We start from the raw sequence: 23,014 nt of genomic DNA on the forward strand, positions 1-23,014 counted from the left end.
TTTTTTTTTCCATCCTCTCCGTGCCCTTCTTGTGGTAGACTCCCCCGGTGTTCCTCTCTCGTGTGCTTTCCTTTTGCCTTTACTACGTACAGGTGAATACCAACCGTTACCTCCCGATTCTTGGCCGATCCCCCAGTGTGGGTATGTGCCATTCTGTCAAAGGCTACAACAACAACCGGCCTGACTCAGCCCTCTCCTTGGACTTGCTGTTATCAGTGCCTTGCTATCACTACACACTTCCTTTGTATCGTTGGATCAACTGTAGCGCCGATATGTTTTGCCTGATATGTTTTGCATGCATCTAGTTTATGCTTGGCAACATGGACATACAGGGCCTAAAGCTGACATCTAATGGGAACCACCATGTTGCATAGTAACAATTCTTGGCAGGTAAGACAAGCGTGTGACATCAGTTAGTATAAAAAACAGTGGTGAAAATGACAAGGAGGTTTGTCTCGGCTGTGGTGTGCTTGTGCATATCCAAACAGAGGGCATGCTTATTTCCCCATGTGCCTTGGCCCAAAGTTCCCCATCTGAGAAAATGTCCATCACTTGCCCATGGTTGCTACAGCACATTGTTTCACTCCGTGGGTGCAGATTGAGATGATGCGCACCCCTCACAGTAGGATACCAGGTTACCTAACTCATACTGACTATTTCTGCTATTTATGGCCCAGCCCTGCTTACATTACACAGAAGGTTTTATTCAAAACTAATCCTGTGCTGCTTATACAGAGGCATGGGTATGATGATTGAAAGCTACCACATTTATTCACATAGAACGTGCAGGCCAAGGGATGAGAGGGTTTCTGCCATAAATAAAGTCTGTCCATTCTGGTTCTGACAAAGCCATGCCCGTTTTCTTCAAGACATTCAATGGAAGTGGAACAAGTGGGTGGAGCGAATGTGAATCTAGAGAAAATATTTAGCTTTTATTCAGTGCTACTGAAAATAGTGTAGTGCACTGTGCATAGGCATGCACAGGTTTCTCCATAAAGGGGGTCAAAGTTCTTGGCAAAGCCCCTTCATGTCTTCTGGGTGTAGGGGAACAATATCGAAAAAATTTGCACCCCCTTTCTTACACATCTAAAAGGGGGCCATTGCCCTCACCTTTGACCCCAATTGGCACACGAATATGACACCGTGGCAACATGAAGTAGCATGCAAAAGAGCCTCCATGTAGCTGTCCACTCGGAAGGAATTCCTGGGGTAATGTTAAGTCAGCAGTGAAAAAGGTGAGTTTTGGAGCATTTCATTTGTTGCAATGGTGTGGCCTTGTGAACTTCGTAGATTTCTATTGTGATTTCATCTTTAAACTTGGCACTGGACTGGGATGCAGGAGGAGGATGCGAGGTTGGTACTCCAGCATTGTACGTGCGTTTATCTGAAAGTAGCTACGACTGTAAAACAAATTTTCAACTTTTCTGCTGTTTTAAAAAGAATTATGTGACATGAATTTGCTAGGTTGACTTCTCTGTGCAGCATTCATGACTGTTTCATGAAGAGCGCGGTACACTGAGCACAAATATTTCGCTCATTCCCCTCAAATTTGACTTCATAAATAGTGCACTTCAGCATGTGTTTTGATTAGCTTATAACAGAGCAATTAGCATAATCATGCTCAATCGATGAACATAGATCTTTAGCGTGACGCACGTTTAGGAATGAACCTAGCGATAAAATTAGCATACTCCTCTCATCCCGCACTTCCGCTGCCTCAAGGAAAACAGTGTTCAAGTATTTTGCCTCGGCGTCTTGCATAAATATTCGAGCCGCGATGCGGTTAACAGTAATCAGAGGTGCCCGACTTTGATACTTAAGCGGATAACAAGGCCGTAGAAGAGAAAGAAACCCTCCAGAGAGAAGTATTACACGAAATCACGGAGGAAATTTCCTTCCTCCAAGCACGAAATTTAAACATCGCGCCTGGCAAAAACTTTTAATTTTGATCGCATAGATGGCGCAACCTACTGCAGTGGTTTATGGGGCATCGTTACCAGTCGCTACTCGCTATGTTGTTTACTCTCTCTAGGCGTCAGCTGACCGTGGTGCCGTGTGCTACCGGCCTTGTTACATTAATTTCCCGTCGGCATGCGATAGACGCCCCCAAAACAGCGCCGACCGCCGTTCGTATCGGTAACGCTCATCTCGTGTCAGGCCGCCACACATCTACCGCCGCAACGATGCCGTCGAGCAGCGGAGTCAGCTTCACCCGTGGCCCGCACACCCACGGCGTCCCCCGGGAGCTGCACGCGTTGAACCGCCGGCGACTGTGCGACAAGCTGCGCGGCATCGGGGGTGATGCGGCAGGCTCGTTCGTCGTTCTCCAGGGCGGTGAGTCGACGACCGTCTACTGCTCGGACAAGGAGCCCGTGTTTCGCCAGGAGTCGTACTTCCACTGGGCGTTCGGCGTCGAGGAGCCCGACTACTTCGGCGCCATCGACGTGGCCCAGGGTCACGCGTACCTGTTCATGCCGCGGCTGCCCTCCAGCTACGCGGTCTGGATGGGTCGCCTGCCGACGCTGGAAGACGTACGCGCGCGCTACGGCGTCGACGAGGTCTTTTACGCCGACACGATGGCCGACAGCCTACGGTCCAAGGGTGCTCGCACCCTCCTCACGCTACGCGGGCGCAACAGCGACAGCGGCAAGATGAGCACCGAGGCCAAGTTCTCCGGCATGGACGAGGGCTTCAAGGTGGACGCCGGGCCGCTTTTCGAGGCCATGGCCGAGCTGCGCGTCTTCAAGACCCCGCTGGAGCTGGAGGTGTTGCGTTACGCTAACCGAGTGAGCAGTGAAGCGCACAAGGAGGTGATGCGCCGCATCCGGCCGGGCATGTTCGAGTACCAGCTCGAGTCGCTGTTCTTGCACAAGTGCTACGGGGACGGGGGAGCCCGGCACGTGTCCTACACCTGCATCTGCTGCACCGGCAACAACGGTGCTGTGCTCCACTACGGCCACGCCGGCGCTCCCAACGACTCGGCCATCGCGGACGGCGACATGTGCCTCTTCGACATGGGCTGCGAGTACTACTGCTACTCGTCGGACATCACCTGCTCGTTCCCTGCCAATGGCCGCTTCACGGCTGACCAGCGCGGCGTGTACGAGGCAGTTCTGTCGGGGAGCCGTGCCGTGCTGGACGCCATCAGGCCAGGAGTGTCCTGGGTGGACATGCACAAGCTCGCCGAGCGCCGCATGCTGGAAGGCCTGCGCGCCATGGGCCTGCTCAAGGGCGACGTGGACGCCATGATGGAAGCCCGGCTTGGCGCCACCTTCATGCCGCACGGTCTGGGCCACCTGATGGGGCTAGACGTCCACGACGTCGGCGGCTACCTGAGCGGGGACCCTCCGCGGCCCTCCGAGCCCGGGCTGCGCTCTCTGAGGACGGCGCGCACGCTGCATGCTGGCATGGTGCTCACGGTGGAGCCCGGGTGCTACTTCATCGACACGCTGCTCGACGAGGCCCTGCGGTCGCCCAAGCTGTCGCCGTTCCTGGTGCCCGAGGTCCTCAAGCGCTTCCGCAGGTTCGGTGGCGTCCGCATCGAGGACGACGTGCTCATCACGGCGGACGGCCACGAAATGCTCACCCAGGTGCCCCGCACCGTCGAAGAGATCGAGGCCCTAATGGCGGAAGGCCGCTGCTGAGCCCCGCTGTATCATCCGAAATATAAATCCTAAGAGATTGCTGCTCGCCGTTCACTTTCGGCAACAATTCCTCACTCCTGTGTGCGTGTGCAATATATTGGTTGATAATGGGTCATGTTAACCGAGGGCTGGTGATGGTCGTGTCTGACTGGACTGTGTGTCTCCTTTGCACTTGCTGAAAGGCTGCCGTTGCATCACTGTTTTATATATAGCGCACTTGTCTAAATGTGTCACCCTCAAGTTTGCCGAGGCGAGATTTGTCTCAGCAGTTTTGTGTTGGTAAAGTTCTTGAATGCGTGAATCGCCCCTCTAGGTGGGCTGGTCTTGTAGTCACGATAGAACTCATTAAAAGCTCTTCGTTGCTGCTTAATTGTACGTCCTCCAAACTACTCGCACCCACTAGGTAATTCAGTGGCGCAATTCTTGCAATGTCTGGGCTGCAGCTGTGATTACAGGGCTACAACCCTGGCGTTCTTGGACGAAGGTCTACAGAAGTTTTGCGAATTGTGACAACGGAAACGGGTACAATGCAATATCCGAATTAACCAACGTACTTTTGATAAGATAAGCGAACTCTCACAGAACTGATACTCAATGTGTCATCGCATGGCGATGATGTCAGGCAAGCAGATGGACCAAAACCTCAAGCAAAACTATTACTGGGCAAATCTGTGCCCACGTACAAAAAATGAACTAGGCAGCTAAATAGCGACACTGAACTGCCGTCAGAACCGGAATGTCTGCGGGCCGCGCTGCAAACATTAAAAAGTGAGTTTTAGATAACGGGTGGGCGCCTTCCTGGACAGATGTTGGTCATCCCGCGCGATGCCCACCGTTCGCATTAATTCGTACAATGAATAACCTCTTGTGTTCTTGCGCTGTGATCGCCATGCACCGGACGGCGTTAAAACGAGAACATCGGTAGAAAATAAATTTCCTAGGTCCAGATCGCCAGGCCCACCTATGCGCCCTCACTCTGTCCAAATGCGGTAATGTCATTCTCTGCCGGAACCTCCGATGGTACAGTCTTTGTCAAAAATATACAGCCCAAGGGGTTTGCTTCCAAGCCGTGTAGCGAGGCTCTTAAGCACATTTGACACTCCTAAGTTTTGGAGGGTTGAGGACTTAAGTTCCTCCTGTCTTTGTGAGATTACAGTCCCTGAGTATGCAAGAGGAGCCGCACTGCAGGACTCGGAAGCAGGCTCCTTGGGGTGTATACTTTTGACAAAGACTGTACTTTCATTGGGCGTGTCTGTTTACATTTGGTCTGGCACTTCTGTAGCAGTGCAGTGGAGGTACGATAAAATTTGATCTACACGGGTGCCGCTCTAGGGGCGAATTTGGTTTGGTTTGGTTTGGTTTGGTTTGGTTTGTGGGGTTTAACGTCCCAAAGCGACTAAGGCTATGAGAGACGCCGTAGTGGAGGGCTCCGGAAATTTCGACCACCTGGGGTTGTTTAACGTGCACTGACATCGCACAGTACACGGGCCTCTAGAATTTCTCCTCCAAAGAAATTCTAGCCGCCGCGGCCGGGATCGAACCCGCGTCTTTCGGGTCAGCAGCCGAGCACCATAACCACTGAGCCACCGCGGCGGCCTAGGGGCGGATTTATAAGGTGTGGTTGTAGGGGGGAGCGCCCCGTCCGACCAAGCGAGAAATTTTGCATAGGAAAAGCATGCTGAACACAATTTTTTCGCCGGAACAAGACATAGTTCAAACGGTACCGCCTCCTCCAAGTATGACCCATAGTTCTGGCCATATACCGCTCGTAGTAACTGTCTCGCTCGCCGGCGGGATTGGGAATAAAGATATAACGAAAAGATTAGCGGGAGGTAGAAAACAAGACACGGGGATGCAATGGACGAAGCCAGTTTCACACGTACATAGAAAAAGAATATCTCTCAAGCAAGGTATTTAAAAACTACCCCCGCACGTATCAGTGCCCTATCAGGGTGCCAAGTTCCTGCTTCACAACTTCCGCTTCGGGCGCGAAGATAACGCGATGCTGTTTGTCAGCGCAGCACAAAGAAGCACGTACGTGGCTTTAAGATTCGTCACCACAGCACTCTGTCAGCGAGTTCTGTTTGCGTTCGCGCCTGTAGTGGGCGGGAAAACCCGGTGACAACGGAAGATGTCCCGGAGCGTGGCAAGCATCGTAGAAAATTCAGCTCAACAAGGGGACGAGTACAAAGGAAGAAGACACAGACGAGCGCTGATTCTTTGTTAGGAAGGGTAGAGAATATATAGGAAGAGTCGGTTTTAAATCACGCTCGTTTTGCCGAATTTTCCACGATGATCGTCTCCAACTCGCCCAGCTCAATTGCTGACGCCTTAAGTATCGGTCTGCGTGTAGTGTGTGAAAAGGAAGGAGAAACCGGGTGAGATAAGTGGAAGGTGCAGATGTGGTGTAATTTTTTTTTCTTGTATTCATTTGAAAATTAATCACGTTTTTGGTGACAAGCTTTGTTTAACTTTTTTTTTTTTACCTCTCAGAGAGCGCCAAAAGCTCTCCAGAGAGGCGAGGTGCCAACTGCAGGAAACAAGCTTGTCTCGGTCGAAAACAACCGCGCATTTTCGATGAAACGGTTCAAAATGCGATTGCAGATGAAATCTAGAGCCGTCTTGACTTCAATGGACAGTATAGCTAGACAAGGCTACTGCGGAAAAGGACACTAATAATACCAATGAATATGGGAATGAATTACTGTCCCGATTAGCCGCCGCAGTGGCTGAGAGGTTGTGGTGCTCGGCTGCTAACCCATCAGACGCGGGTTCGATCCCGGCCGCGGCAATAGCATTTTGATGGAGGCGAAATGCTAGTAATGTGAGATGTCAGTGCACGTTAGAGCCCCAGATGGTCGAAATTATCCGGAGCCCTATAGTACGGCATCCCTCATAGCCTGAGTCGCTTTGGAACGTTAAACACCGTCAAACCATAATCCATATGGGTGACGTCACATGATGTCAATAAACAGCCGCATTAATAAAACAAATTAATTATCATCATTATTTATAATCATTAATTAATATCATAAGTTGGTGTAATTATCGTGATTATTTATGACAATTAATGAGGACATGTGCTAATGGCCGATGACTAATGACTCTGACCCGATATTGTTTAATCATTGACTCTATATGCTTCACCACACGACTCTCAGATCATGACGGATAACGTCACCGACGACACATCCGGTGGCACATTTTACAGGCATAACTTAGCCTGGTACTGCTTTCAAATTAATAAAAAATTTATTGTCAGCTATTTGGCATTCTTTATGGGTGCCTTCTGCAGCTGCTCCGGGCGGCCGGCAGTAGAAGTCTGTCGGCTGCGACCTCAGCTTCAACTGGGGGTCGTAAACCCCATAGACCAAACCATTGTCCCGAATAAAGCTCCGGCTCACGAATGCGATCCAAAGGAATTCAGTGTCAGGTAATCTCAAAGCTCGACGCTCTAAACGCATTCTACGCAGCAAAGTTCCGTACACAAATCCCGGACAGACGCGTACTGACGTTATCAGTGGCGATTCTTGCAATCATCGCAATGCAGAATACAATTTCACTGTAGCTGTACTGGACTTTGTTGTTTTAAACGCCGCGTACTTACTTTTGTTCGTTTCCGTATCAAATCCAGAACGAGTGGACGGCAAACCGCGTCCGTGTAGTGACGCGTAGTGCACGTAGGCAATCGTTTTACGACCATAATGGACGGTGGTGGTGGTGAAAACTTTTATATTGTAAAAAAGAGTTTGGGAGCCACAGAGTGGCCCCGCTACATGGTCGGCGTCCCTAGTCCGGGACACCGCACGACGAGGCCCCGTCTCTCGCCCGTTTCACCAGAGCCCTTTGGGACTCAAGCGAGGAGCAGTTGAGGAGGGCAGTCTCCCATATGCCTCTCTGGAAGGGGTAGGGGAAGGGGGGAGGTGGGGATTTTGAGTACATGCCCACACCATGTGGAAGATATCACAGGTCTCCCCACAGTGTGGGCATCGCCCATCCGTGTTAGGATCGTAATGTTTTATTATTGCAGGACAGAGTAGAGTACCTGTCTGCAGGCGCCTTAAAGTTCGCTCCTCCGTCTTACTCAGCCCTTTTGCAGGAGCCGGGAAAAGGCGGTGGTTGTCGCTATAATGTGTTAATATTTCCCTGAATCGCAGCAGCGGCTGGTTAGTCTCCGAGCCAGAAGAGCTGGATGAGGAGCCCGGTGAGTAAGCGCTCGGGCAGCCGCGTCAGCGGCCTCATTACCTCGTAAGCCCTGGTGGCCAGGAGCCCAAATGATTCGTTTGGGTGTTGGATCAGTGGCAGTCCGTCGTAGAATACAAGCAGCTAAGGGGGAGATCTCCCCTGCCAAGTAATGTTCACATAATTTTCGGGAGTCCGTGATGATTATTCTCGAATTGGCGTGGGCGGCAGCAAGCGCTATCGCTACTTCCTCGGCCCGCATTGAATTCGGTGCGCTGACCGCCGAAGCAGTGCGAGCGAGTCGTCACTGTGCGGCTTCGGCGGCGTGTGTGTGTGTGTGTGCGCGCGCGTGTGCGTGTGTGTGTGTGTGTGTGCGTGTGTGTGTGCTCGCAGATTGTACAGAAAATCTCAGCGATGGGAAAAGTAGGGGGACGTCATAAGCAGCCGTATGGGCCGTAGGTTGCGAGAGCATTAAGTGCCTGACTGCTTAAAAGAGCATATAGCGAAGTATACGCTGCAGTGAAGCTCCGCCCACATTCAGCCTCCGCGCACAGAATTCCTCCACGACAAAGAAGTAGTCCGCTGCTTGAACGCTTCTTGTTACCTAAAAAGAAGCTTATCACAAGAAAAGAGTTATGACCTCTAGAATTTTGATACACTGATTGTTTTATGTAGTCAAACATTAAAAAGCTGATTTCGTTTACAGTTGCGATTGGCCAGCGGAGTAATACAGGACGCCGCGGACCGCGGCCCAGTGTTAGCAACTGCTGTTTTTTAAAGTTTTATCCTACTATAGACGTTTCGATCGGAGGACCGGTCTTTTTCCAAGAGTGATTTGTCTTCGCTGGTGCTTACCCTTTTATAGGGGTTGGACACAGAACAGGTGAGCGAAAAATGGATAGTGTGTACAGAAATAAGAAAATACAAGTAAATATGCAGAAATAAACATAGACAAGAAAAAGGGGGAGTGGGACCCAAACGAAAAGATGGAGAGTGCGCAGGACATGTAAGGAGTGGGGAAATACAATATCCATATGCGACCTCTGCTTTGTTAAGCACCACATGCTTGCTTATTGACAAGCGTGTCCAGCTGAGCTGAGACGGGCGGTTACCTTCGTGGGAGTGCAGGGCTCGGGAAAAGTGGCGCCAGTTTTCCCGGCATTCGCACCAAAATTGTGACGCAACGTTTTCAGTACAGCGTTCAGGGTGGTGTCAGACGATTTCTTGTTGCATATAGTTTACATGGAGTCCATGGTAGAGAGAGGGTGCGGTAGATGGTCCTTGGCGATCACAAAATGAACAAGGGAGGGGAAAACCTCAGTTTGCTAGAGCCAACGTTTCGACAAGGGGGCTTGTCTTCGTCTGGGCATGGGCTAGTCAAGTTGGATTTTACCTTGCGAAAGGGATTCAAACCGACGACATACGCACCTTTAATTGTATATCTTCCCTGACTTTAGTATCAAAAATTGTGATGCAACTGTTCGTCGTACAATGTTCCGGACGGCGTCACTCGGGCGTCCGTGTAGGGCGTCCGAAACAACCAAACGTCTACGTCTTGTGTCCGTGACATGCATACTCGGCCAACCTCACCGCCGTGCAGCTAGAGGGTCTGAACGTTTGCGGTCTGGTACACAACCAGTACGCAAGCACATAAACTCAACACAAAGGAAGTTCATGGTTTATGGTTTATGGGGTTTAACGTACCAAAGCGACTAAGCCTATGAGAGACGCCGTAGTGGAGGGCTCCGGAAGTTTCGACCACCTGGGGTTCTTTAACGTGCACTGACATCGCACAGTACACGGGCCTCTAGAATTTTTCCTCCAAAGAAGTTCAACCGCCGCGGCCGGGATCGAACCCGCGTCTTTCGGGTCAGCAGCCGAGCACCATAACCACTGAGCCACCGCGGCGGCTCAAAGGATGTTCAATGCGCGTACAAATATTACGTGTGAACAAGACACCCAGAGACAGTAATGCTTTCGTATTCCCCCATATAAGCGTCTTTCTACCAGATTTTTTTTTTTTTTGGCTCTCGACAGCCTCTTTCCGGGCAGCCTATTTTGTCTTGGGAAGGATGTGTCCACTTGCGTACAGCCGCGCCCACAGCAGCACCCTAGAGCAGCCTAGCGAGCGTAGGAACCTTTGGTCCTGTGTAGAGCGGTTTGGGACGCGCGCGCGAGAAAGCCCACCCGAACCACCGCAGCCCTGCCGAAGCCACACGCAGCGCGGGTGGCTGGATTGAAAAAGAGACTGACCATTTTACTAGCCTCCAGACACCGGAACTTTTGAGTTGTGCCGATCGCGTGCGGGAATGTCTCGCCCTTTTCACTTCTAAGAGCGCGTGCCCGCAGTCCGGTATCGAACCTAGCGACGGCCGCCAATCTGTTCGTGAAAATGTAGGTGCTACGGCTCCTGCTGAGCAAGTTGGAGCAGTGAGCAAGTTGGAGCAGGTGGCGATAAGCGGATGAGAGTTTCACTATGGCCCTGGTCATGCAATATGTCCGCCACTATGGCATTAGCGCAAACCATCGATAACGGTGGACGATTTAGCACGCTCGATGTAGCGGCGTCTGCCCGGTATAAGTCCATGGAGCCCACTTATAACGGCCGCGCATATAACGAATGGTCGCTTATTGCAAAAGCTTGCGCTTCTACTGTCAAAATATGCGTTCGTCACAGATATAACGAACAATTGTGGCAGCACAACTCGGTTGCAGCGAACAAAAAGGTGTCGTAAACTTGGCCTCGAAGTTAACAACTCGTGCTTCCAGCAAGAGCCGAGACCGAGGAGCGTCGCAGCCCCCGCTACACCGCCGCGAAAACAAAATAAAAAAACGGCATTGAACCTGTACAAGTAACGGCCGTTCAAGCACGCGCCGATCGCCTACAAGGTCATTCATTGCCTGCATGTGCACCGGCTAGTCAAAGCATTCGAAGTGGGAGCTGTAGCTACTGCGCATGGCCTTGTATCAAGTAACGGCAGCGATCTGAGAGGTTTGAATGCCCTGCTGGTCGCGCTGGCGTATGCACTGCCTGCAATTCGGCTCCACCCTTTGTGCAGCAATCATGTATCGGCAGCAACAGATAAGCAGACATAGGAGGCGATACAATCTGTGCACTGCGCTGCTTTCGTCGGTGCGTGTGCCCAGCAACGATAGATGACACTGTCCAAGCCAGACGTGTCGCTGGTGCATAGCTTTGACATTTTTCGAAGCGCTAAAACAACATGGACGCAGAGAGAACAGACAGGGACGAGCGCTAGCTACTTCCAACTGTTTATTTCGTAAAATCGCAAGTGCTTTAAACAGTTCTCGAACGCTTTTATGACACTGCAGAAAACTGCACGTGCATGATAACACAGTATAACTGCCGAGACTAACAGAACCAAGAAGATAAGTGCACGATTACGTTCACTTATCTTCTTCAGGGTTTCAACGTAATCGTGCACTTATCTTCTTGGTTCTGTTAGTCTCGGCAGCTATACTGTGTTATCTCGCACGTGCAGTTTTCTGCCGTGTCGTTTCCTCAGGGTTTCTACGTAATCGTGCACTTATCTTCTTGGTTCTGTTACCCTCAGGGTTTCAACGTAATCGTGCACTTATCTTCTTGGTTCTGTTAGTCTCGGGAGCTGTACTGTGTTATCTCGCACGTGCAGTTTTCTGCAGTGTCATAAAAGCGTTCGAAAACTGTTTAAAGCACTTGCGATTTTACGAAATAAACAGTTGGAAGCAGCGCTCGTCCCTGTCTGTTCTCTCTGCGTCCATGTTGTTTTAGCGCTTCGAAAAATGTCAAAACTGCACCAACTAGCCCGATCCGCTACCCTTCTGGTGCATAGCTTGATGGCTGGAAGTTGCCGCGGATGACTACGTTCGTGCGGAGACGACATCTCAGAGCCGGGCCTTGACGGAGCCGTCGTACGGAAAGTACGAGCATTACCAAACCACTATGAATCTGATTAATGTGGTCGACAGGCCTGGCACGAGCTGCCGTGGGCGTTCAAACCACTGGTATTTAAACCCCGTCCTTGAATAAGATTTTTGGCAGCAAGGGTATCAGCGAGGAAAACATGATCCGCCTGGAGAGCCTGAAAAGCGCAGTGGTCAATTCTGCTTTCATGGTTTATGGGTTTATGGGGGTTTAACGTCCCAAAGCGACTCGGGCTATGAGGGACGCCGTAGTGGAGGGCTCCGGAAATTTCGCCCACCTGGGGTTCTTTGACGTGCACTGACATCGCACAGAGCACGGGCGTCTAGAATTTCGCCCAGCATCGAAATTCGACCGCCGCGGCCGGGATCGAACCCGCGTCTTCCGGGTCAGCGGCCGAGTGCCATAACCACTGAGCCACCGCGGCGGCTCAATAGTATATCATACTATATCATGCCATACTATATCAGTGCAATATTGTAGGTATACCGTATCATACCTTGCCATGCCTTACCATATCATACCATACCGTACCCTTGTTCAGTCTTTAGCACCGGAAAATGTCCTTTGCTGGTAATGCTCTTCAAGGAAACTTGCTCTCAGAAGTCATGGAAGGATACTTTCGTATGGCAAGCTGCGCGCTGGTCACTGAAGGATCCTTGGAGCATTATATCGCCAGTCTTTACGACACTTATGTCTCTCAAACTTATGACTTATTTCCACATTCCACCAAATATGAGTAATCATGTGCTGGCTGACCCGGCTCCTTTGGGGAAAACCAACCACGTTTACGGCTGCCCATCGTCTACGATCATCTGCGGTGCCCCGCAACGAAACAGGGCAGTTTTCGTCGTCTGTCGTTGCATAGATTCACCTCGGCCTTTCATGCAAATATTTCTCAGGCGAGCTCCGAAGGGAAGGCCCAGCGCTGAGAAGATGTGGTCGTCTGACGCGAGGGTATCGGGCTGCTTTTCGTACCTACCGCGTTTTATTGCGAAAGCAATACTAGTTGCACTTGCAGCCCGTCGCGTAGCGAGGCCGGTAGCTACCAAATTAGCATATTGGATTGGATTAAATTGCAGTGGATTGGATTGTATAATTGATGCATCACCACAAGTCTAACCACAAGCACCACCACCAGCTACACTACCAGCTGAACCATGGCGTAGCTACGGATATTATTGCGAAAGCAATACTAGTTGCACTTTCAGCCCGTCGCGTAGCGAGGCCGGTAGCTACCAAATTAGCATATTGGATTGGATTGTATAACCGATGCATCACCACAAGTCTAACCACAAGCACCACCACCAGCTACACTACCAGCTGAACCATGGCGTAGCTACGGATATAGCTTTCGAAATTACCGGGCTTAACCAAGCTAAGCCGCAGCCATTTTTTCATATCCCTGGCTGGCTAATGCATACCTTAATTTAGATGCATGCGCGGGTTGTGTCGCAGACTGCCTACGTAACTGGGGAGAAGGTATTTCAATGCGCCTCACTGCCGGCATGTGGGATCCATTCACGTCGCTGTTGTGAGATTGTGTGCATGCATGTCGATTGGAACACGTTGACCGGCTCAAAAAAAGAAAAAAAAGCCATCTGAACAGCGCGCATGTTGTCTTTATGAACGTAGTCTGGTATAATAGGCGGCCTCTTTATCAGCTCTTCAGGCTCTCTGCCTTCACTCTTCTTTTTTTCTCTCTCTCTCCCTCTCAGAAAAACCTCATCTATGAATGTCAGTACGCAGAAAAGAGAAGTCTTCGTCTTTATCTTTCTGCATCCGCTTTTGGTTGACGACGAGAAAGTATTTTCGCTGCAGTTAACGGCTCTTCCTGGCGACGACAGAAGTCAAAGCGGCGATCGTTATCGCTTACCTCACAAGCAGCGGAGCAAAGTTATTTAGTTTTGCGTGTGTGCGTGTGCGTGCTTCGTAAAGCCAGCCGACACTACCACTCGTAGAGAGAGTGAGATGCGCATTCAAGGACTCAGTAGCGTTGCTAAAATGTCAAGCAGGACACTTCGAGGTTTTGTCTCAAATACTGATGCGTGATACTCCGAATTGTCTACTTTACATATAAACAAATGGTTCTTTCGCACTTTTGTTGCCTTATCCGTCGATGCATTCATCGAATCTTAAACAGACATTACCTACTGACCAGTCCAAGCTTATCACTGAAAGATATTTTTGCACCCTTTCTGAAAAGTTACCTAAATTTGTTTACGAGCATCTAAAATTAGGTATAGTTAAGTACCGTCAATCCAGTGGCATTGCCACGGGATTTATTACGGGAGACACGAATTTTTATCCCTCTCTTGTCGATGTTAAGTCCTCATGCTGACGTAGAGTTGTACAGGGCGCGTCTCCTGAGAGATCCTGGGGATGTACTTCGCGAAACAGCTATGCAGGTCTTCCGACGGTGAGGCACTTCAAAGGCTCTCCTCGAGAAGTTATGCATTACAATAAGTACAAAAGTGTTTTACACCTGCCGAAACATTTCGAATTCCCTCTGCTTTAACTCAAAAACATCAAACTTCCAAGACTCCGGACCTCCGCTGGCCACCACATGACCATCACGTCCGGCCGCCGCTCAAGGCACTCGCGTCTCGAACTCAACCGACCCCGAGACCACCACCGGCCGCACACGACCGATCTGCTCAGCTGCCTCACAACCAAACCTTCAAGTTGGGAGGACTGGGAGGTCGTGCTCTCGTCTCTGGACCCGCCATCGCAGCTTGCTGCGGTGCTTCGGGGTGCCGACGTCATGAAAAAACACCATATGAACGTTCCGACGTAGAGTGGGACCGTGCGGTGGTCCAGGGACCCAAGGGGGGTCTAAACCCACTTGCCATAATAAAGTTTTTTTCTCTCTCTCTCTCCGCGCTCTCCTTTGCGCGGGCCCATCTAGTTGCATTATCGCCAAAAACTTCATCCTCAGCCAATAGGCAGTTATCCCGCCGAAAACTTACTCGTTAGTCTATAGCTGGCTCTCCCGCCATATTTCATACTTAAGATATTCCAACGAAAAAGAAAGGTACAGAATATCAAATGCACACTCTCTGCAATCCACCGTGGCTAACTAGTAGACACTACAATGAAAAGAAACGACCACAATTTAAAACACACACGCCGCTCTTAGGCGTTCTGGTTAGCTAGCCGGGAAGAAGCATGCATTCACCTGAAGCATGCATTCATTGCTCAGCCATCTTATCGCTCGTCACGCATCGACCACCCTTGTAAAGTAAACGTCATCACTTGCAATACGAACGCCCTTTATCATTCGTTTCTTCCTCGTACATCGGCAGAGTGCAATCGCCTTCCGTCTGACATCGCGTTAATAAAGGATCGTGACTTATTTCGTGCAACACTTTCAAGGAACCTTAAAGCTGATTCTTGACATCTCTCCTAGCATCCAGTTATCTTGTGTCATGTTCCTTGTTTTTCTATTTGTGTACCTGTTCCGTTTACGGTTGTTCCATCTGCTGTGCTACTGTATACTTTTGCCGCTTATTCTCGTATTCAGTTAATATTCCTAACAGGTATTTTTTTAATTGATGTGCTTCTATTTGCTATTCTGTATTAGCCTTTTCATTTGCTTTAGGTTTTATTGTGCTCTGTTTATTCTCGCTATATAATGTATGTACCACTCCCCTCTGTAATGCTTTTGCGCTTGAGGGTAATAAAATGAAATGAAATGATAAGAAACGCACAGCGCCGGTCCACCGGAGCCGTCCTGTCGTCGTCTCGTGTTCGCGAACCGTCTTCAAAAAACAGACCGCTGCTTCGCTTCGGCCGAGGTTAACGGAATTCGCGCACGGCGCCGTTTTGGGAGTCTTTCCCCACATGTCGGCGTATTGCCTCGGTCTCCTGTGGCGACACTCCTCACGTTTTCCCACGACGTACCCTAGCTGCGTCACGACAAGCGGCCTAACAATTTCTGCCCCCTTCTGGAAGATGCACTGTTGTGGCGCACAGGAAAGCTCGAACCCGGGCTCCATTTGGTAGCGTGTTGAGTCGTCGGGCTGAGGAAAGTCTGAAGCTTCGAAGGTTGGGGTTACGAAAACAAGCAGGTTTAATGGCAAGAAACTAAGACACTTATTTACATAATGGAGAAAAAGAGCAAAGAAACAAAAATTAAGAGTTCATGACGTCGAGCGACTGGATGAGCCTTTTACCCAGGGCCCAGAACGTTCGTGCTCACTTTGGGCGCAGGTTAAATAGCCCAAGGCTCCGCCCTTTCATCAGGCCGCAATTCATCGCGACACAAAGATCGGCACTACACAACACAGCAACCGAAGACACCTGTTGTAGAGAGTCCACCCGTGGGAACTGGTGAGGAGGAGACGTAAGTCTGCAGCTCTTTCGCACTGCGGTGCAACAATACTGTTAGCAGCTCGTGTCCATCGAACACAGGTGTGGCATGATGGCGCCGCGGCCGCAGCTGCGCTGGCTTCCTCGGATTCGTTCCGGGTCTTCTCAGACGAGGAGCATCCTTTCTTCCCCTGTCGTCGGTCCATCGACGGTCGCTTCTAGAAGGGGAGGTCGTTTACGCCGAGCCGAGTGTGGGAAGAGCTTCATCGGCCGCTTCCCAGAAAGTCATCCTTTTCGGTGGGGTCATCGTGGGGTCAAACGACCTTTCGAAATTTCCGCTGTTGAATCCGCCACCGTTATCATCGCGGGTCTCAAGTTGGGTCGTAACAGCACCTCAAACCATATCACCCAACGGTCAACGGAAGCTATCACTGGCTGTAGCAGCACAATTGGCGTCAATGCATCAGAATTGGTCCAAAATCCTTCTTACTGCGTAAGTCATACGTTTCAAGAATCTTTATGCGCCGAAAGTATACTGTGAGCTACTTGAGGAATGTGCCGTTGACTGATCGACTTGCGCATTATTAGCCAAAGAAAAAACAGCGGGAAAATAACGTTAAGAAGCCCACAACGCTGGAAGGAAAGTTCGCCACAACAGAAGTGCCTTTATTTCGGCCGCCTATTCAGCCTACACCGAAATATCGGCACACAGTCGTTTACTCGTTTTAGCATTTCGCCCCCCAATTAAATGGGGGCAGCCGCTTCAGGGTGGCAAAGCATCAGCAGTTTGAGTGGCCTGTGCACGCTGAAGTGGAACAGCGTTCGCCTCAAAACATGTTCAAACACCTGTAGGAACACGTTCTCATCGAGGTCGCAGAAAGAGAACCACACTTCTTCTCCACTTTTTTTTTGCAGAAAGGCATACCTGGCCCTCGCGGTACAACTTGGAATTCTCGTAGCGCTTGCTTTGCGCAGGTGGCATGTGAGTAATAATGAAGCATAAAAAATTAGCTGTGGCTTAGCTCTGGTTAAGCCTGAGTGATTGCGAAAGCAATAGCTCCCTGGCTGCGCTTGGCTCTGTGGATCTTCTACACGGCGCTTTCTTCTGTGGTAATTACATCGCTCTGCACTACTCATAGACGATTCTTCGGCATTCAGAGAGTCCATGAAACTACTCTCGCTCACTGAACTTGTAGAACGCCGCCGGGCTCGCCATTCTGTGGCATAGGCGCGTTGCTTAGCCAACCGCTCTTGCCTTTCTTCATCTGTCTCCACGGCACGGCGCCGGCGTTTGCGCGCCACATGTCGCTCCAGCGACGCCGTGTACAACTCCTCAGACATGAGTCACATGACTAAGCGGAGTGCGCCTGCGGCGCCCCGTTTATCCTCTCCTAGCGAGCGCCCTCACGCGGCGGGCCGAGGAGGCCGTCACGTGGTAGCCGCCGCGCCGAGCGAAGGAACGACTACGGCCGAAGAGACGAGTTGGGGCCCCTGCTCTCCTCTGGTCGTGACGTCAAGCTGTCACGTGGTCGTGCGCCGCAGCTGCGCCGGAGCGAAGGAACGACCTCCACTGACGGCAGAAAAGTGCTAGCAGTATTGCTTTGGCAATAAAAAACAACAAATAAACATTATGAAAAAAAGGTCTTTATGGTTACGGACTGGTTCTCTGCATACAGGGGCAGTGAAGGGGACATCGCCATTTTCGAAGCTGCAGGTTTATTATTCTGGTCGCCATCAATTTTAAAACTATGCGACGCAGGTTGAAGCACATTTGAAGCTCCTGGTTGTCCACGAGAGGCGTGGTGCCGCCTCTTGGTATGATGAAGTTCACATCCCAAGAACTCCGTACTAACTTAGCTGACAGCAACTGTATGTGATTTTCAAAGTAGCACACGGAGCTAATTTTTGTCGCAGCCATTTATGCCATGCGGGAAATGGTAAGGCGCGCTGACTGGGCACCTTTCCGCTATAAAAGCATGAAACCACACATAGACAAAAAGGCCGTTACTGCTGAATCTGCTTTTTCGCACTGCCTTTGGCTGGTTCTCTGTACTGAAATACATGGTTTATGGGGTTTAAGTTCCCAAAGCGACTCAGGCTATGAGGGACGTGAGGCGGAACATCTGGTGGAGGCACTCGGGATTTTGTTCCCACCGTTGTACATATTAAAAGGACAAAAATACACGGCTCCGAATGGGCTCCGTGCATTTCACACTGCGCATTGTCCAGAAAGCGAGTTTTCATGTTAAGTAGGCGTAAATGCACTGAAAAAGGTTGGCCCCCGTAAAAACTCTTCACAATACGAGTGAATCCATATTAACGAGGGTCATATTAACGGGGTACGACTGTCCTTAGTGTCGTTCTACCTTTTTCGTTTTGGTGTTTGTATCTATGTTTTGTTCCCCTCCACTTTGTGAAGCGAATGCTCCTAGAGTAAAAATTGTTGGACGATTTTCGGTGGATCGTTTCAATGCATTAGCAGCCAACTGTTGTTGGGACTGGGAGTCCGAGCCAGGAAACGGTCGAGGCGACGGTGAGTAAAAGGACGTTTATGTACAGTATGTACAAGGGCTTTTACATGATACAAGGGTCGAGAGCACCACGGGCAGGCACACAGAAGAAGGGCGGCCTCGGCGGCGAGCGTAGCTCCGGCGTGATGGCTCTTCTGCTGCCCGTCTGCTGCTCGGGTTCAGCGCGGCCCCGTTTTTATAGCCGCTGGTAACGGTTACGGCAGCCAGCCGTTCAAATTAGACCAATGGTCGAGAGCCGGCGAGCGTCGGAGGAGTTCGCACCGACGGAGAGGAGGAGAGGAGGAAGGGTCCGTGTCGGCGCCGCGGCGGCGGGATGAGTCACGCTGCATGTCGCGACTTGTCCGAGAAAGTCTGGGCCTGCTTTGAGCGCCGGCGGGCGCGCAGCGCTGGTTTAGACAGGCCCGCCAGCGAAATGTGGGCGCCGGCACTACACTGTTCATTATATCTGTGGTTGATGCACTAAAGTTCGTTGTATCGGAGGTGTGGCACATGGCACTTTGGTTCGTTATATCCGAGGTTAACAGACGGAAGTATTTTATATCCGATATGCCATACTAAGATTGGTTATATTGGAGATGCATAACGAGCCACATGGCAAACTACTGAAGCAAAGCCCCCTGGTCTCGAAACTTTTGACAAAGGCTGTACTTTCAAGCTGCTATTTTTAGCTTTTAAGTCTGTGGCTGATTCTGCGAGTACAGAATAAACTCTCATTAACCAATTCAGTCACTTGTTCGGTCCCCAGTTCCATGAGTACCCCCGGGTCGCTAATGGGTACAATCTCTCCTCTACAACTGTGCCCGGCTTCTCTGGGGTTAAATACTCGTAGAAGCCGGTCTTTGACTCCCACTTTGCGCAGACAGAATGACACGTCTTGTGCCATGGCGCTGTTTGGCCACAGCTGCGCTGCCACCATTAAAACCAAATCATCATAATTCGTTCACTGAGAAATAAATAAAATAATTAAGAAGTAACGTCTTTAATACCTATAGACCAGCGGGCAGAGGCTTCGATTTTGCTTCTATTTGCAGTTTTAGAGCATTAATCTGTTTATAGGAGGCTCGAGACGCGTGTACACAGAGAGATGCGTGCAGAGTGCACAACGTGACGGCAACCGCCGACGTGTCGAGCAGCGGTGAAACTGATCCCCTTTATTTCACGTGCCTGCCGCGCCGAGGAAGCCGGGTCTACGAACAAACATCCGCTCCGCTGGTTGCGGAAACATTCACAGCCTCGCTGGATTAGGAGCCTTTAGGTTTAGTGCAGGGACGGTAGCTTGGACGTGTGTGGGCAGTCCCCCAGAAACTACAATGAGCGAATTATCAGGGATTAAAATATACAGCGCTCCGCTGCAATCGAGACAATCCTTTCTCGGCCTGGCGAGCTGAGCTGTTAGAGCACGAATGCTGGAGCACTTTACGCAACGGTGGGTATAGCTCTCTCCACGTCACAGGAGGCGATAAAAGCCTAAGCGAAGCGTGGCACAATCGCAGATTTCATTTATTCTGTCCGAGATATGGATAACGACGTCAGCGGCTTTCGCTTCGTTTTCACCCTTGATTCTTCTCTGCCAAAGATATGAAGAGTAGCGCAAAGCTCTGTTCCGGCCCTTAACCTTCTGGGTGATCCCCTAAAGACTATGCACACAGAACTGAGTGAGCAGCGAGACCGTATAGTCTGTTAGAGTGTGCTGCCGCCAGCAGCGATGTCTTTGCTTCGGGGCAACTCGGCAACCTTCATGTCGCAAATAGGCTGCTTTTTTTATACCACCTAACCAGCGCTGTAAATGACATTTTAAAGAGTGGCCATTTCGGCATGTTCTCCACTGTATGCATGCAAATAGGTTTTACCCCACCAGCAATACCATTTTTTTTTCTGAATTTTTTGCCTCACGTGCTTCTTCGAAACAACAAAGTGATTCCACGAGACCTGAGGCGTTTAAGGTTTAATGATTTTATGGGGGTTTAACGTCCGAAAGCGACTCAGGCTATGAGGGACGCCGTAGTGGAGGGCTTAGGATAATTTCGACCACCTGGGGTCGTTAACGTGCACTGACATCGCACTGTACCCCGGCCTCTAGCATTTCACCTCCACCCAAATGCGACCGCCGTGGCTGGGATCGAACCCGCGTCAGTCGGGTCAGGAGCCGAACACCATAACCACTTGAGGAGTTTACTATGTTGATATTTTGATGCTACAAATTGCGGCCACTGTGCCAATTTGTACGAAATTTTGTTTCTTTCTGTAAAAGAAGTTTCTGAGAAAGCTGCATAGCTTTCCTTTGTAGCCGTATGGCTGCGCTTGGGTGGATGCCAATGAGTAATTACTCCCTTATTACAAAATTTACTCCACCTTGGGGGATTCCCCTAAACATTTGACCAACACTCTTCCCACTTCGAGTTACTGATCAATTCGCTCTCGCCCTACCATAAGCTTGCCGTCCCGGTTAGCTCAATTGGTAGAGCGACTGCTCCGGTGTGGCGGTGGTTCCGGGTTCGAACCCCGGACCAGGACGAATTTTTCTTTAACTACGAAGTTTCTGAGAAAGCTGCATAGCTTTCCTTTGTAGCCGTATGGCTGCGCTTGGGTGGATGCCAATGAGTAATTACTCCCTTATTACAAAATTTACTCCACCTTGGGGGATTCCCCTAAACATTTGACCAACACTCTTCCCACTTCGAGTTACTGATCAATTCGCTCTCGCCCTACCATAAGCTTGCCGTCCCGGTTAGCTCAATTGGTAGAGCGACTGCTCCGGTGTGGCGGTGGTTCCGGGTTCGAACCCCGGACCAGGACGAATTTTTCTTTAACTACGAAGTTTCTGAGAAAGCTGCATAGCTTTCCTTTGTAGCCGTATGGCTGCGCTTGGGTGGATGCCAATGAGTAATTACTCCCTTATTACAAAAGAAAAAACGTCAGAGGGTACTGCGGAAACCGCATTGGAATAATGCGAAAGCACTGACGCCTCCTCGCCGGGTCTAACTGCTCTTCTTTGCCTCTATGTCGATTGTGACGTCACGTCTGACAATCGAATCACGTAATTCACCTTAAACAACAGTTAATGGACCTTAACTCTGAATTAATGCGCATTTTATTCACACTTAATACACAATTATGACACAGTTAATTTACAATTAATCCATTTAATTCCCACTTAACCCATTTAATTCGGAATTGATTAATTTAATTAACACTTAATTCACATTATGCAAGCGTATGCCCTGTAACGAGGTGCTGGAAGTAGTAAGAGAATATATCTACTTAGGGCAGGAAGTGACCGCAGATCCGGATCATGAGAGGGAAATAACTAGAAGAATAAGAATGGGGGGGAGCGCATATGGCAGGTTATCTCAGATCATGAATGGCAGCTTACCAATATCCCTCAAGAGAAAAGTATACAACAGCTGTATCCTACCGGTACTCACCTATGGGGCAGAAACGTGGAGGCTAACAAAGAAGGTTCAGCTTAAGTTAAGAACAACGCAGCGAGCTATGGAAAGGAAAATGATAGGTGTAACGTTAAGAGATCGGAAGAGGGCGGAGTGGGTGAGGGAGCAAACGCGGGTTAATGACATCTTAGTTGAAATCAAGAGGAACAAATGGGCTTGGGCAGGGCATGTAATGCGAAGGCAAGATAACCGCTGGTCCTTAAGGGTAACGGAGTGGATTCCAAGAGAAAGCAAACGTAGCAGGGGATGGCAGAAAGTTAGGTGGGCGGATGAGATTAAGAAGTTTGCGGGGATACAGTTGCGGCAACTGACAAAGGACAGGGTTAATTGGAGAGACATGGGAGAGGCCTTTGCCCTGCAGTGGGTGTAGTCAGGCTGATGATGATGATGACGATGCGCTATAAGCGACACAAAAGACACACACACAGACACGACACAAGCGCAAACAAACAACTGTTTATTCCTTATGGAAGATGCGTTTATATACGCAACGTCCGTCTAGGAAAGGCAACCTTCCAGTCATTCATACACGTGACCATCACCACGACCCAGAATTTGCGCATATCATATCAATTTCGTTCTTCGTAAGTGCAATAGAAGAAATGCTTACACATGTTCCATTTCCCGCCGTTTCGATTAAAAGCACTTCAACTATTTCCCTTTCAGTCTTTTCTTTCTGCTTACCTACAATTGTGGTCCTGTGGAATAGTGGTTCGCAATATTTTTTACACCTGCTGCAGTGGTGCGCTAGGTTCCCCGGGGTGGCTAATTTTTCCGCAGTCATTACTGTCCTCTAGAAGCCTCGTGGTGACACGCCTACCCGATTGCCCAATGTATTGTTTCCCGCATGATATTGGTATCTTATAAATAATGTCTCTCTGGCACGGTACGAACCTTCCTCTATGGCCAATGTCACATTCCTTGCTCATTGTCACACTTTCCTTTCGAATCAACCTTGTCGCAGAGGCTTATCAG

At 50.0% G+C, this 23,014-nt stretch overlaps 1 protein-coding gene across 1 annotated transcript; it reads left to right on the plus strand.

Moving 5' to 3' along the window:
- The first annotated feature begins 2,019 nt into the window (after positions 1-2,019).
- LOC149362217 (xaa-Pro dipeptidase-like) lies at positions 2,020-4,014 on the plus strand. Its single transcript, XM_089572952.1, has one exon. The coding sequence runs from the start codon at positions 2,184-2,186 to the stop codon at positions 3,642-3,644; it is 1,461 nt and encodes a 486-aa protein (XP_089429078.1). The 5' UTR covers positions 2,020-2,183; the 3' UTR covers positions 3,645-4,014.
- Positions 4,015-23,014: the final 19,000 nt, after the last annotated feature.

Source organism: Amblyomma mixtum, chromosome 2, assembly GCF_055824585.1.
Source record: "Amblyomma mixtum isolate Tamu chromosome 2, ASM5582458v1, whole genome shotgun sequence".
Lineage (NCBI taxonomy): Eukaryota > Metazoa > Arthropoda > Arachnida > Ixodida > Ixodidae > Amblyomma > Amblyomma mixtum.